Here is a 17,403-nt window from a genome sequence, read left to right as displayed (position 1 = left end):
TTCATAGTGTCATTGTTGGAACAATTAGTTTAAACTGACAAATAATGGGCATGACTAATCATGAATGTGGTTAAATTGGCAAAAACAAGCATGAAATATGGTGAAAAATGGTAAAAGTGAATAATGGGTCAACATATGTGACATTAGGTGGGAAAGTGGTGGAACGGGTTTAAAAGTGCTGAACATGTCTGGAAAGTGGAAAAAATGTGCAGAAAATATAATGAAAATAGGTTAAAGGGCCCATCTTACACTAAATGGACGTTTCTATGCTTTAAAGTGTTATTTTCATTGATTCCGTCAATCGTTAATTAGAAGGTGATTTGCTCCTTTCTTACTAGCACTATGAGCACAAACACCTCGCTACAATTTGATGACACGTTCCCACTTTGATGACAAATTTGATTGGCACTGGAGAGGCCGCGCCTCCAGGAAGCTTCTGCCATGATTGACATGTAAACAGACACGCTCATGAATGTGAGCATTTCAGCATCCTTGGCGCACTGCTATGTATGTATGTAGTCTATGTATGTGCCAGTGAACGCCCCTCCCCCACGCTCTGTCTCAAGTTTATAAAGCAGCATGAGCTCAGCTACAGAGTGGGTGGGAGGAGGGCGGGCCGTCCTCTGGCCCTACGTCACCGTGCTGGGAGGAGGAAGTCAGTGTCCCGACACGCCCACTCATAAATATGCATGACTAGGACGCAAATCAGCCTGTTTGTGTAGAATTGATCAGAAAGTGACTTTTCTGAGACTAAAACTCTGGAAAACATTACATAAATAATATGTATTTGGGGTTCTTAGGACAAATGGAGATGATGGTGAGAAATAGCATGACGTGACCTTTAACATGTGGTGAGATTGGTGTAGTCGCAGAAAAAGAGTAAAAATAAGAAAAAATGGGCTCAAATTGTTCAACAAATATTCCTAGTTTCTTGAAGGCATCTGGCGACGCCCTCCCAGTGTCTTAAGGTTGAGAACCTCTGCTTTAAATAATTCTGATAATGCGGCCCTCGGATCAGATACAATCACATTTCCATGGCTATGTAGGCCACGCCCACTCGCTGACTAACTTACGGCAGTTTTCTTCATCAGATCCATCTTTACAGTCCGTGTCTCCGTCACAGTACCAGTGCTCAGCGATGCAGCTCCCGTCTGTGCAGCGGAACTCCTTGTCGGAGCATTTGCGCATGTCTGCACGAAGAAAGACATTATCATTGGAAGTGAGTGAAAACATCTCCTGTGCTTGCGTTTCCTGGTGTGTTTCCTGTGTGTTTCCTGGTGTATTTTCTGGTGTGTTTTCTGGTGTGTTTCCTAACGTGTTTTCTGGCGTGTTTCTTGTGTATTTCCTGGTGTGTTTACTGGTGTGTTTCCTGGCGTGTTTCCTGCGTGTTTTCTGGTGTGTTTCCTAGCGTGTTTCCTGTGTGTTTCCTAGCGTGTTTCCTGGTGTATTTCCTGCGTGTTTTCTGGTGTGTTTCCTCGCGTGTTTCCTGTGTTTCCTGGCGTGTTTCTTGTGTATTTCCTGGTGTGTTTATTGGTGTGTTTCCTGGTGTATTTCCTGCGTGTTTTCTGGTGTATTTCCTCGCGTGTTTCCTAACGTGTTTTTTGTGTATTTCCTGGTGTATTTCCTGCGTGTTTTCTAGCATGTTTCCTGTGTTTCCTGGTGTGTTTCCCGTGTGTTTCCTAGCGTGCTTCCTGTGAGCTTCCTGGTGTGTTTTCTAACGTGTTTCCTGGTGTGTTTCCTAGCGTGTACCCACCACACTGCTCATCACTGTTGTCTCCACAGTCGTCGTCTCCGTCACAATGCCACAGGCTGCGGATGCAGTAGCCGTTCTGACAGTGGAACTCGTCCTCCTCACACTCTCTGGGAGCTGCGGGAGGAGAAGAAGAACACATCACATGACCTTTAACGTCGTCTCAGACTGTTTTTACACTCACACACAGGTAACAATGCACTGATGTCACCACAGATAAAGCAGAAGAACAGAGCGTCGTATCGAGCTGCAGCAGTCGATGCTCAGCCTGACTTTAGATTCTTCTCATGACCCACTTCATAACATATTTATCATCATTAAAAAACATTCCTTATAGCTCAACAATAGAAAAGTGAAGAAATATATTAAACGACGCAATGATTTATCACCACAGGTGACGCACCAGCGTGAACATCAGTTAATACGAGTCACACAAATAATAAGAATAAAACACTATTTCTGTGTTTGTAATTAGAAACAGTCGTCAATGAAAATCATTCACAAACACAAATAAAGAACAAAAGCCTACTGACATTAATAAGTTAGGATCATAATTACATCCTCTTACACCATCAAACACATTTTACCATTACATCGATAATGTGTGTGGAGCTTAATATAAATCTAAATGTTTGATATAGAGAAATACATTATAGTTTATCATGTGATAGATCTTAATTTTAAAGCTTATTTTGCAGTGAAATACTTGTTTTTAGAGTCAATATTTCCCTACAAAACTTCTTTGTGCAGAAACCATCATAAGGAGCTTTACAGTAACTCCTCCCCTCAGACATTGAGTCATTCCAGGTGATTATTCAATAGTAACACTGTCATTTTTTTGTCTGACCTGATGAATACTTTTAGAGATATGGATAATTTAGTGAGGGGAGGGTCCTTATTGTTCATCCATTTTCAGCTTCCAATATCTCAGGAACTCCAAAAACAAAAGCTACAAAACAAAGAGTGTGAAGTCTGTAGAAACCTAATCTGATCCTGATCATGGTACCAGGATCCGATCTAGAGGAAACTCTATGGAGTAATTGAGGAACCAACTCAACCCAGTCAAATTTCAATTATGAACCGAGATATGAATTTTTGAAATGTTGCCAATGGCCATTAAAACCAACTTAAGATCCGGTCGATGGTTTTTTTTAACCCAAAATATGTTGTGTCCTAAATTTAGCACCTGTTCTTGGTATTCTTGTGGAACCACCATCTTACATTGTGTTCTGGGTGAGTTTTGTAGTACAGTACCTGGTCCCTGAGGAAAACCCCTTCTTCTGGTACCTGACCTTACTGCACTAAACCTGTTTAAAACAAAACTGCATAAAAACAAATCTGGTCTGAACCACATTTGTTTAGTTGATCTAGAATCAGTATATTGATCCAGATCTCCTCCAGAATGTAATGGAATCTTCCACAGTGTAAGGTCTATCTTTGGTTAGACACATAAACAAACATCAGTGATAACAACACCTCCTTGGGAGGTGCTAAATGTTTGCTTGCCAATAACTGTCACTGTGATGGACTGGCACACTGTCTGGGGCATACAGTTCATCGCCCCCTGGGTTAACGGTTTCCTTGATGGAATAAGTGGATCAGCAAAGATTAATGAAGGACTCCCTCCACTCAATCTCTACTGTTACCTTTAGTTTTCCATCCTAATTACAGACACCCCCCCCCCCAGAGTTGAAAAGTATTTCATCTGAATGTTGACCTTGAGACGGAAGCTCGGCGGTACATTAGTCATTCTCCTCTCACTCAGTTAAAGGCTCCTCACTTTGGCAAGCGTCCAGTAGCGCCGTAACGTAGCACGCCTCAATTTCAAACCCTTTCATTTGTCAAAACAGCTCCCCCGTGGTTGCTTCTTCAATCACATCACGGGCAACGCTACCACCACCACCACCACCGCGCAGCTACATCTGCAATCAATGCTAGAGCCTAGCATGCTGCGGCAGGGCCACGAGCACACCAGCTGGTCAAGGAGAACCAATGATGGATGCCCGCTGGCAGGAGCTGATCTATAATTCATCATCACCGTGCTGTGAGACGTGGACAGCAGAAACAAACACAACGAAGGAGGGATGGAAACTGACAGATGTTCAGGGACAAGAACACGTCACATATTTGACACGTTTTACTTTAAATCTGGCAGTGGGCGGGTTCTCACTGTATGACTTTAAATAATAAATATAGAGCAGAGAACCAAGGTGAACTACTATTTATTTTAGGGAAAGAATAGACTGCAGCACATGATAACACAATAAAGGTGGAAAACCTGAGGTGTGTCACATTATTATTGTTATTATTATTATTATTATAACAAGAGATCGAAAATCCATTATTAAATAACAACTTTAATCAACTCAATCAAGATAAAACAAAGTCTATCACTGTGGAAAATAACTTTTGAAATGTTTACAAAAGTTTGCTTCACTGTTAACAGGAATACTGCTGATATTTGTTGTACAGCTGTCCCAATCCGATATTGATATCTGGTATCGGTCCGATATCAGCCAGAAAACCAATATCAAATTTTATCGGACTGCATCTAAAATCACAGATACACAATATATGACAAGACATGGCACAAGAAAATACAACAATACAACACAAAATGACAACAAAACAGGATATGATACAACAATACATGACATGGCACAAGACAATAGAACAAGACACAAGATCGCAACAAGATTTGATGAGAAACGAGAAGACAAGCACATAAAAAACTAAAAATCTCAAACAGAAGCTCCTCCCAAATGGTGAATCTGATCACTTCTTTTATTCCTGACACGTCTGCAGAATTAAAACATCATCTGAATTTATCATTAAATATTGGACAATGATTCAAATTAAGACCGAGAAATAATTTGAATATTTGTCATAAAGGGATTTGAACCCAAGGTGTCACCATCACTGCTGCTTTACAAGTGCTCAAAGGACCAAAAGCTAGAGGACATTTCATAGTTGTTCCTTGAAAGACAGGCATACACTGTGCGATTTTTTGGCCCATTTTGAGCCGATTTTTTGACTCGTGAAACTATTTTGTGGGATCGTGCGAGTCTCTGCTAGATCATGTGTCATGCATCGTGTAGTGATGAACACCTCACGATCAGCTCCTGATCAGCAATCGTAGGTCGTAAGGATTTCAAACGTGAGGGTATCTCGTAGGACCTCTGTAAAATTGACGGACTGTCGTGCCCACGTCTGTCCATCAGAGTTTGAGCTGGAGCTGAGAACGATTGAAAAAATCGCACAGTGTATCCCAACCTTAAGGGGACTCAAGGTACGGAGTCTGGAGTCAAACTACACTAGTATGGTGCAGAATGTCGTCAACAACAACAAAGGATGATGTTGGCTGATCTGAGACTTTATTGTGACGAGCTTCCTCTTAATAAACCTCGTGCGCGCGCACGCGCGCACACACACACACACACACACACACACACACACACACACACACACACACACACACACACACACACACACACACACACACACACACACACACACACACACACACACACACACACACACACACACACACACACACACACACACACACACACACACACACACACACACACACACACACACACACACACACACACACGGTCCATATCAGAATGAACAAATACACTCATTTAATCCATTATTCAGGTTGGAATAAAGCCATGGGTTTTCTCTTCCCCAAGTGTGTGTGTGTACGCACGCGTGTGTGTCTCCGCCCATTAGTGAGGTAAACAGAGGGAGGTCAGAGGTCAACAAGCCCTCAAGATGCTCATCACTCACACAGCAGCCAAATGTCAAAGGTCAAAGGGCATGGAGAGTTATTGCCTGGCTCCATCCGTGTGTGTGTGCGTGTGCGTGTGTGTGTGTGTGTGTGTGTGTAAAGCACTTGCACATTTCCAGAATCCTAATAAACCTGTGATCAAACCCAAACACCTACGAGGAAACAAACCTTAGCGTGTTTATTTTTGACACGAGTTTCAGACTCAGCAGAGTTTGGAGTGTTGAAATAAAAACCCTGCGGCGTGGAGCAGCCAGAGCGTATACATGGGAGGACGGGGGAGGGGTGGGAGCAAGCAAAAAAATCAAAAAATGAGGAAGACGAAGGAAGCATGAAATAATAAGTAGTTTGGGAAACAGGGGAGCAGAATTTAGTGGGTACGAGGATGAAATATGAATGTGTGGCTCACAGCACATACATTACTGTATGTGGGTCGACACACCCACACTAAATAATCACTAATAGTGTGCATACAGGCACATTACAGAGAGCTAAGAGGTGTTTCACACACTCATTAGCTTGTGTTTGGTCATAACGTTTAACTCTGAGGTGTTAAATTTAACACTTACAGTGTGTATATGTGACCACACTATTTTAGTGAAGCTTTAGCGGTTTTTGAAAGTGTAAAAACTTTAAGGTGAGTTAAAATAACCTGAAAACAATAACATCAACTAACACTTTTAGGCTGCGTTCACATCTAAGAAAAGCCGATCATTAAAGGGACTGTGGCCTAAAATCTTTTAAATGTTCTTATTAGTAGATCTATGTCTAATAAAAGACATTATTATTCACCATATTCATATTATTACCTTTTAAAAATGGGACTACTTTACAGTTTTAGAGCCTGTGTTCCTCCATCTTGAAATAACATGCTTGATGATGTCACACACTGACTGTAAACATCCATTGTTTTCTATTGGAGTGAAACATTCAGCCTGATTTTTACATCATTTAGTAGATTTTTCACTCAAAACGCCTATTTGTGCTGCTTTTGGTTGTTCTAAATATTTTTTTAAAAAGCTAGTAAATTAATTTGGTACATAATGATGTGTTTTGTTAAACATAAATCCTCTAATATGTACAATTCAAAGATTTTAAGTCAAATTTGTAAAAACAATGGAGGATCCCTTTAGGGTTCACACTGCACTATTCAAACGACTCAAACTGACAGTTATAAGAGCTGCTCCCTTTTAATGCACTCCACTCTACAGTGTTTAATGTGCAGTAACACAAACATATACTGTACATGTAAAGTAAGTTGATTTTATTTGTGTATTGTTCCCTATTTTGTAATTTAATATGTATACATATACTGATATAGATCCACATTCCATACATAAAGGTTATTTCATTGTGTATTGTTACAGTTTTTGACAGTTAACATTAAATTATCTGTGTTTGTTGTTGTTTTTCCAACCTTTTAACTGCATTAATAATTAGTCTGGATGACGACTTGTTAAAAACTAATAATACAGCACTTTTATTATTACTGAGGATGAATAAATATTCTTATTTTACACAGTTTATTTGTGGAATATTCCAGTGAGGGAATCACATTAAAAATAGGATTCATGTGTTATTTTCATGGAGAGAAATAAATATAATGTCACAAAATCAGAAATACATTTTTGCACAATAACGTTGAAGAATGAACTTCCCAGTGATTGCTGTTAAAACACGTGTTATAATCATGAATGTGGCGTTCAATCCAAAGACAATAAAACTGAAAGATTACTTGTAGTTTTTGTTTTAGGCGAAAAAAGGCTCTAAAAATATCCCTAAATGAGGAGAAGAATTCATGCACGACTCTGAGCTTTATGACGTTAGCACCGTATCATTAAGTGGCGACATTAGAGAGACTCCGACTGAGAAGAAAGCTGATGGAGCTCATGATGGAGGGCTTTGTTTGAAGATATTTCTCACATGATGTCACTCATCGCTGGAACCAAAATAATACACATTACAAAAAGTAAAGCAAAACTTAGCTGCAACAGTTTTGTGTGTGTTTTACATATTCATACCACTGCAAAAACTACAAAGTAAAGTCTGTAAAACATGACTATGGATAATTCTTTGTACACAGACATGTCTAATTCTATGTGTCCCCCAAAACATAAAATGACAAAATAAAAAAAACATGACATAAAAAACAGCAGAAAAATACACATAACGACAAAACAAAACACAAAATGACTTCAAAAACAGAAAAAAGGGCAGTCAAGTACACGTGACAACAAAAACAAACAAAATAACTTGAAAAAAAAGGAAAGAATGAGAACAAAATACCTAAACCGTCTTCAAAAACACACAAAAAGCAGAAAAATACACAAAATGAGAACAAAAACGCACAAAGTGACGACAAAAATACACACAATGAATCATAAAACACATAAAATGACAAGAAAATGCATAAAATGAATTCAAAAACACAAAACAGGGCAGTGAAGTACACAACAAAAACAAACAAAATAACCAAACACAACGAGAACAAAATATACGAAATTAATTCAAAAACACAAACACAAAATTAGATAAAGTGACAAAAAATACACAAAATAAGAGAAATACACAAACTGTCAACAAAAAAGCAGAAAAATACACAAAATGAGAACAAAAAAAAGAAAACTTGAAAAACTGAACAGAATGAAATAAAAATACAGAAGGTTAATTTAACAACACGAAAAAACAAAGAGACAGTGACTAAAAATATACAAAATATCAACAGAAATATTAAAAAAGGAAGAAAACGACTAAAATAACTCCAAAAACACAACAGAATGAGAACACAAATATACAAAATGACTCTGAAAACACACAAAAAGAGAAATTAAAAAACATTTTTTGAGTTTTTAGTGATTTCATAAAATAAACTTCTGAGTTTCAAAATAAGTCGAATATTAGCAAAATAGCTTTCAAAAATAAACAGAAAAAACGTCAACAAGCAGCAATGCTAACACACACGCACGCACACGCACGTGCACCTCACTTACGACAATCCTGCTCGTCCGAGTCGTCCTCGCAGTCGTTGTCTCCGTCACACAACCATGAGCGACGGATACACTTCCCATTGTCACAGTGAAAGTCCAGTGGTGAGCAGGTGGGAAGCACTGATGGAAAACAAACAAAAGACTCAGTTCAGCAGGAAGAGATTTATAAAATAAACAACACATCCAACAGTGTACAGTCAATGCTCATATTTATACATATTAGCAGAGATGTCCAGACAAAAAAGTAGCACAGGTCGGCTTAAAACTCATCTCGTTCAACATCTGGACATGTTAAAGCAAATAAAATGTGAAATTAATAACACTAGTTGACTCTATTAACCTGTTTAGCATGTTTGGTATGATTTAAGGAAGTTTAAAAGCCCTGAAATGCCATTCGGGAAAATTTGAAATGAAAAATCTAAAGAAGAAAAAATGCAAAAACAACTGAAAAATGAGAGAAAGTTCTGTGACTGTTTTAGATTGACAGATGAATCTGATTGGTTAACTTTGATTCCCTCCACATCTGCAGCAGGCAGTGCTTTGGTGTCCACTCACATTTGTGTATTTTTCTGTCTTTTGTGTGTTTTTTAGCCCATGTCTGTGCTCGAGGTATTGAACAGTCTTGTTTTGTAGACTTCACTTTATAGCTTTTGAAGTGATATAAATAATAAATTGATATTTAAAATGTTTAGTGATTAAAGGGACCAGGGCTCTTTTTTGTAAGTTGGACATTAGTTTAAAAGCTACAAAAACGCGAGTTTTTAGACTGTTTAGCATGTTTGGTATGATTTAAGGACGTTTAAAACCCCTTAAATGGAATTTGAGAAAATTTCAAAGTGAAAATCATAAAGAAGATAAAAAAACAAGAAGCAACAAAAGCGAAACAGTCACAGAAAGTTGAACTTTCTGTGACTGTTTCACATTGACAGATGAATGTGGTGAGTGCCAGTGGTTGAGTTTGATTCTCTGAGCATTAGCAGCAGGAGGTGCTGTGGTGTCTGCTGACGGCACTAAAGGCCAGCGATGGACACACAGATACACAGAGGAGTTCTGCAAAGCTCAGCACATTCCTTCTTAACTTCATATCCGCTCTGAGAGATGCTATTGGCTCCCAGAGACTGGCCCTTTGTCACAAGCACACACTGCTAATTTAATTACAGCCCACAGAGCCATGGATGTGTGTGTGTGTGTCTGTGTGTATGGGACTCTCAGCCACCTGTCAATAGCAGATATGAAATATTGAGCGCGTAGACATCATGAAAAATGTATGACGTCATGTCACCAGTGAAGCAGAGAACCAGACAGAGTGGATTAAACAGGCATGCACCTCTGTGTGTGTGTGTGTGTGTGTGTGTGTGTGTGTGTGTTTGGGTGTGGCTCAGTCTAAGAGGAGGGAAAAGCCCCACTGACCCACATACCCCAGCACGTTTCCTACATTATTCACACACACACTGATCCATGGCGCTCACACCATCGCTTCACCTCCTGAACTCTGAGACACGCCCCCTGCACCGTCACTCTGGATCAGTGTGTGTGTGTGTGTGTGTGTGTGTGTGTGTGTCAAGAGTTTTCATCTTCATTGTTTCATTCGTATTTTATTCTCCATCCTCACAGGTACGCGTTGGTGTCAAAAAGATGTGAAACCTGAATGAAATTATTTCAGTTTTAAGAATCGTTTACATCAGACATAAAGTAACTGATGACACACGAAAACACACAAAATGACACCAGAAACACACAAAAAACATCATAAATACATGAAATGACTCAAAAAAATAACAAAATGATGCTCAAAACACAAAAACAAAAATGCACAAAATAAATAAATATCAACAAAAATTACACAAAAGTACTCAAAGAACAACAATTTACAAAATGACAGAAAATTACAAAAATGAGATAAAAAATACACAATATAACTCCAAAAACACACAAGACAATCACACACATACAAAAATTGATTTGAACACTCACAAAATTACTCCTAGAAACACATAAAATGACAAGCTTATTAACTGACTAAATAAATGAAAATAAAAATGCACAAAATGACTCCAGAAATACACAAAAACAACAACATAAATACATAAAAACTCAAAACACAAAAACAAACGACACAAAAAAGACAACTGAAAACCAACAAAAATTACACAAAAGTACTCAAACAAACACACAAAATGACAATAATTTACAAAAAGACAGAAAAATACAAAAATGAGATCCAGAAGACACAACATAAGCACAAAATACATAAATCTATTTAAATTACACAAAATGACAAAGATGAGATTCAAAAATGCACAAATACATAAATCAGTTTAAAATCCTGAGAAAACTGAGAGGGACACCAAATGCATTTAAAGTGTCCGTGCACGCACACGTGCACAGTGTGTGGCTGATATCAGGTGGATCAGAATGATGCATGCTGGGAAGGTTGATGAGATCACTGGATGCTTTGATCTCTCTTATCACAAATTGTGCTCAGCTCAGCGCCGCTTGTGCTACTAGTGCGCATTCCTCTGAGGCTGACACACACACACGCACACACACAGGGTTGTTTGTTACTTTACAGCCACTCCTTCACGTTATGCTGCTGATGCATTCATCTCAAATATCAAAATAAACACACAGGTTGCCAGGGCGTCACAGGGTTCATGTTTTCAGTCTCTCACACATTCACAGACACTCTGATAAAAACCCAGATTTTATGTGATAATGGAAAACATGGAATTTAAGTCCTGAAATGGAAAAAGCCATTCAAACTGTTATATCTTCTTCATTTAGTTAAAATCAGGCTTAAATATGACACTGAAATTCCTCACATGCACATTTTAGGACAATATCAGGCAGGCACTTAAATGATAATTACTATTATTAGAAAACGTGCGACAGAATGGTGGAAAAAGTGGTGAAATGGGATTTTAAAAACCACAGAAATTGGTTAAAAGTTGCAAATTAGACAGAAAAAGTAGTGAAAAGGTTGAATGTGCACATCAATATTGGAACAATTAGTTTAAACTGGCAAATAATGGGCATGACAAAGGGTGGCTGTGGTTAAATTGTCAAAAAAAAATAAAATGGGGTCCTGACCCCAAGGTTGAGAACCCCTGCTCTAAAGAATCACTTTGGTTAAAAGTGACCAAAAATGGTAAAATGGGATTAAAAAAACCCACAGAAATTGGTTAAAAGTTGTAATTTAGAGTGGCCAAAAACAAGAGAAAAAGTGGTTCAAAAGGTTCAAAGTGTCAATATTGGCTTAAAAGTGGCAGAAATGGAGAGGGGGGTTATGTAATTGAAAAAGCAGGAAGAATTAGCTTAAATTGGCAAATAATGGGCAAGACAAATGGTGAAGGTGGTTTAATTGGCAAAAAGAATCATGAAATATGGTGAAAAGAGGTTAAAAGTGACAATAATGGGTCAACATGTGTGACATTAGGTGGAAAGGGTTTATAAGTGCTGAATATGTGCAGAAAATAGAAAAAATTAGCAAACAAGGCCATGAAATAAGATGTAGAAGTGTCAGAAATGGGAGTAACGTAGCAAAAAGTAAAAATATGGCAAGAAAAAGTGATAAACAGGTTAAGTTTGGTGTCGGTGCAGAAAAATGGTAAAAATAAGTAGAAATGAGCTCAAACTATTCTTAGTTTCTTGAAGGCATCTGGCGACCCTCTCATTGTGTCTTGTGACCACAAATGGGGTCCTGACCCCAAGGTTGAAAACCCCTGAGTTAGCATAAATCCTTTAAAACATTTAGGTACAGTAATCATACACCTCTGTTTCAATAGGTGGCAGTAGTTACTTGAAATGCTTTCAATAATCGTTATTTAGCTTTTACAAAAGTTATTATTTTCTTCTACATGAGGAAACTTTGTTGCCAATAAATGATGAAAGTTGCAATCACTTCTAACGGCTGTAAAGTACAAAGTTTAATGATCAGATGAATAAAGCAGCTAAAGAATCCACTCAGTAAAGGAAGACCATCGTAAATGTGTCGGACTTAATGTTTAAAGCATCAATAACAGCCCCTGGGCTAAAATATTCTTATTAAATGTGTAGACAACTGTGTCCTGCTCAGAGATATGAGCAATGGCCAAAATCATTCATATTATTCTCTGGAGCGGTGTTACCAGGAGCTACACGGTGCTGCCGCCCCCCCTCACACAGTTTACCTGAAGCTTCCATACAGCGTCACATCATGGACCGCTACCAGACTAGACACCCAACAAAGTCAACCAGTCCAAGTTCCTCCGTCAGATCCACCAAAGTTCTACAAACACGTTGACAGATGAACCTACATCAATGATTATCAAAAGCTAAAGCTAAGCTAACCCACCGACACACAGACTGGGCTAAAAGCTAACGCTAATGACTTGATAAAAATGTTTATATTGAAAAATAAAAACACTAATGGAGTTATTTTTGCTTTGTGTGCTTTATTTTTTAGAAAATAATTTCATTATAAATAAGGAAATAAATGAATTTCAAACAAAAACACTAATAGACTGACCCACATGCACCAATATATTCCATAAAATATCAGCTCATGAACTCTTTGAGTCAGCAGATATTGTAGCTTTTTTAAATTTTTTAATGTTATTAATGAAGGACATTCTAGTGTTGATTTATTCAATTTAACGTGTTTGTAAAGAACCTGTTTACACTTTAAGTTGGGAATTGTTTTATTTATTGATATTATTTATTAAGCATGAAGTGCAGAGCAGTAAGATTATGTTTTACCCTCCGTTTATCTGTCAGTCATTCTGCGTGTTTGTGTGTTAGCAACATAACTTAAAAAGTTATCAACGGATTTGGATTAAATTTTCAGGAAAATTGATAAATGGGACACAGAACAGGTGATTACATTTTGGTGATGTTCGGATTACCAAAAGAAAATATATATATCCCATTCCTTTTCCCATCCACACTGTGGAACTTCTTGTTGATGATGTCATAGGTTCTCTCAGAACACGCTTCGCTGATGATGTCATCAGTGTACTAATTAGAAAAATAACAAAAAGCAGAGCATGATTTGTAACAAGGTTGCAATATTTTAATAACTATTTGACAATTAATAATATATTTCAAATGTTGAAGGTATGTTTTATGTATATAAAATCAATGTAGCTGCTTGGTGAAGGTCTGCGCTCTGAGTGCTTTTCTAGTTTATTTGTTGTAATTTTCATCGTTACGTGACAAATACCAGAAATTATCGAGCACCATTTTTAGTCTACATCACCCATTTCTAGTCTGGGAACATTTCACCATTGACAATAAAAAAAAGCTTACTTGTCACAGTCCAAATCTAAAAGATTGGCGCTTTATACAGCAAAAAACTGTAGGATTTATCATCCGATTAGTGGATTAATCGTTTCAATAATTGATGACTAGTTGACTATTAAAATAGCTCTGATGTATACGAGGTTTTGGTGATTTAAACGGTTCAATGGTATCCCACATGCATTAGGTGTGGTTTATCCTCAAGATGATTAAACCAAGCTTTTCCTTTTATAAAATAAGTCATAAAACCTTTCAGCGTTGAATGAAACAGACAAAATGTGTGTTTCCATTCCAACCAAAGCTTCTAATCAGGCTCTAAACTCAACAGGAAGCAGAAGTCGTCGACTATTACCGGCTCGGCTTTGTCTGACCAACTACAAAGTGGTTTTGCTACGTCTGATAGATTTTATGTCTGCTCCAAAGCCATTAAAAGCACAAGGAAAAATACTTTTACACCAAATGTCTTTAGGAGCTAAAAACCTTCTTCATTTAGATTCTTCTAACTCCGCCTCAATCTACGTTCCTTTTTTTGACTCGTCTTTATTTTCCCACGACCGCTAATTCCTGCCGCCTTGATTCAGAAAAGCTTCGACCTTTGAGGTAAACACGTCATACGTTACGTTTGATTTATGCATAAATAAGCAATATATCAATCTAGTGTTTTTGTTTTATTATTTAAATTTGTTTCCTCTGGTTGCGTTTTTTGCTTCATGTTCAAATTCATTGTTTGGATCAAAAACATTTTGATGTAGAAGAAATAAAACGACAGAAAAAAGACCAAGACCTCTATTGTTTATTACAGAGGAAAGTACAGAAATACATTAAACATATAACAGCACAAATATTTAGATTATCAACCAATATTTAGGTATAAAATATATTTTTTAACTTGCTCATTAACTTTAAAATTAACTCTGAATGTTAATTAACTCTGTATTTTGGTTAAAGTGGAAGCCAAATACATTAATCGTATAACAGCAAAAAAAAATTCAGATTTCATATGTTGCCACATTTTAAACGAGCATCATATGCTTTCATAAGGGTGTCAACAATTTTGTCCAATCCATTTTTTTTATTATTTTGTGTAATATTACGTACATTTTGCCATTCTTCTTCAGCCTTTTTGCGTTTTTTTCAATGCGCATTCAGGAAATAAACATGTATATACCGAAAAAAAAATACAATATCAACATCTACAATGAAGTGCAACCAAGATCTATTCAGGTTAAATGAGCAGTGGATAAAATAGCTACTTTATATTTTAACTTGATGAAGACCTGAGCTAATGCTAACGAGCTAACGCTAAATGTGCTGCTGCTGAAGGGTCCTGTGGTGGACGGTGGACACAGTGAACCACAGCTTTAGAATATCTGTCTGTGTTTCACACACTGGACCTTAAAGGTGGATTATTGATCGATATCTCGCTCAATGACTTCTTCTCAATGCTACGTTTGTAGTCTGCTAGCACGTAGCAATGACATCACAAACAGTAACGTCTTTAATATAGAAAGAGCTTATAAAACACATCCATATAAAGTCTGCTGTGCTTAAATCTATTGAGTTATTTCCTTGTATCGATACAATCAATTGAATACCTTCTAAAACAATGTTAGATCATTTATTAAAGGGGCAGTATTATGAAAATTAACTGTATAATGGTTTTGCTACAGTGATAAACATTCATTTAGCCTCATTCAGAGGGACAAAGTTAAAATAGTTCTGTTTTCTCCCTCCCTTGTTATTCCACATTTAGTAAAAAATCAGCTCCAAACGAGACAATTGGATTTTTCTCGCGTTGTGATGTCACATGGCAGAAACTCCTCCTACCCTATATAAGAATGTGAGCTCCTCCCTCTCAAACTACCTCAGCTAAAACAAACACTGTGGTTTAATATTTAATATACATGATACTTTATTGTCATATATGTAAAGCTACATACATGAAATGTGTTCTCTGCATTTAACCCCTCCCTAAGGAGCAGTGGGCAGCCACGTTGTCAATCCGGAGCAGTTCCATTTTTAGAATCTCCTTTGAGATAATCTGACGTGTTTGTGACACAATGAGATGCAGTGGTTGGACAACAAAATGGACTATAACCTTAAATGGACTATTACTGTAATCAGTAGAGGAGGACAAGGAAGCAACATTGCAGCTCCGGTGAGTGTTTAAAGCAGCTGACTCAGCTGATTTACTCCGCTGCTGCTGCTACACGTCGCACACACACCCTGAAACAGTGTTTGTCTGACTCACAATCACAATAGACCTTAAAATATCCATGTGTTTTACTGTAATGTGCAGTTTTTTTGGGCTGAAAACAATAACAAGAGTGTGTGGATAGCAACAGACAATCACTAGTGATTATCAGCTGTTGTGTGGAGGCAGCGTCTATGGACACGCCCACTCATGAATATGCAAGAAGGCCCCAAAACAGCCCGTTTTTAGAAGTGTTAATAAAGTGACTTTTGAGAGGCTGAAACTGAGGAAAACAGGTGAGTTTAGGAAAATAAACCTTATATTATGTTGTTGGTGTTCTTAAAGGGGACATATCATGGCTTTAAATCCTTCCTTTTTACATATAAATCATACAGTTTTTACAGGATTTAACACGATATGTCCCCTTTAAAAGGAATGAAAATGTGTGAAAAACAGCATAATACTGGACCTTTTAAGATTTTAGCCTAAAGTGTGGAGCAAAATGCAGTTATTGAAACATTCCATTATTCATTAAACTTCATCTCCACAGGGTTACAGTAATGCTACAGTAGGTAAATTGTAAACTCTATATTTTAGCACCATGGTGATGGATTATTCCTCCAACGGTCGCTCGTTGCCATGACGGTTCTGATGAGAGCTTGACACACATACGCACACGCACACACACTTAAAGACACAAATCACTCATTAGGTTTAATTGATATTCTTTATGACTACTTTAGTTATAGCGTTATAAACACTAAACAGCCACACAGATGTAGACTATATTTCTATAAAAACACAGGATGACCAATGAGTTTCAAAACATAACATGAGAAGCTCTGAATGAGATTGGATACAAAGATAATCTATAAAAAGGGAAACAAAGTGAATACAGAAGAGTTGTTTTTTACAACCCCTGCACAGCACTGACGGAGAGCAGCTCCTCTGTGGTATAAATAAATATTCTAACAAGGTGACTGATTACAGGGAGCCTGCCTGCCTGCATCCATCCATCTCCTCTTACTTTAATAAAGAGAAAGAAGTAAAGTGTGGCAAGAGACTCCAACAAATCCTCAAAGGGCTGCCAAGCTGGAAAAGTGCAAGTCAACCAATCAAATTATCTGGAAAAGCTCGGCCTCAGCCAATAAATCCAGATACTAAAAAGACTGGATGGTTCTTCTAATGGATCACACATAATGGAAGAAGCAACTAAATGTTTAAAGGAAATAATGACTTAGAGGTCATGGCTTTAATTGTAAACACTCCTGAGGATGTTTTTACATTAAAATATAACTGATTGAATACCATGGAGTGACTTGTTGTATTTGGCGCTATACAAATAAAGCTACATTGAAAATTGTGGAGGAATGGTGACAAAATGAAAATGTATATGACACCA

At 37.5% G+C, this 17,403-nt stretch overlaps 1 protein-coding gene across 3 annotated transcripts in view; it reads right to left on the bottom strand.

The window, feature by feature from the left end:
* Positions 1-17,403, bottom strand: part of lrp4 (low density lipoprotein receptor-related protein 4) — a 133,827-nt gene that overhangs the window by 40,488 nt on the left and 75,936 nt on the right. For all 3 annotated transcript variants that reach the window (XM_028434577.1, XM_028434586.1, XM_028434595.1), the window contains exons 3-5: positions 8,534-8,650; positions 1,754-1,867; positions 1,074-1,190 (exon numbers count right to left, since the gene is read on the bottom strand). In XM_028434577.1, coding sequence (XP_028290378.1) covers positions 1,074-1,190; positions 1,754-1,867; positions 8,534-8,650 — 348 coding nt within the window. The remainder of the gene's footprint in view (positions 1-1,073; positions 1,191-1,753; positions 1,868-8,533; positions 8,651-17,403) is intronic.

Source organism: Gouania willdenowi, chromosome 3 (genome assembly GCF_900634775.1).
Source record: "Gouania willdenowi chromosome 3, fGouWil2.1, whole genome shotgun sequence".
Taxonomy (NCBI): Eukaryota; Metazoa; Chordata; class Actinopteri; order Blenniiformes; family Gobiesocidae; genus Gouania; species Gouania willdenowi.
This window is presented reverse-complemented; position numbering and strand designations above follow the sequence as displayed.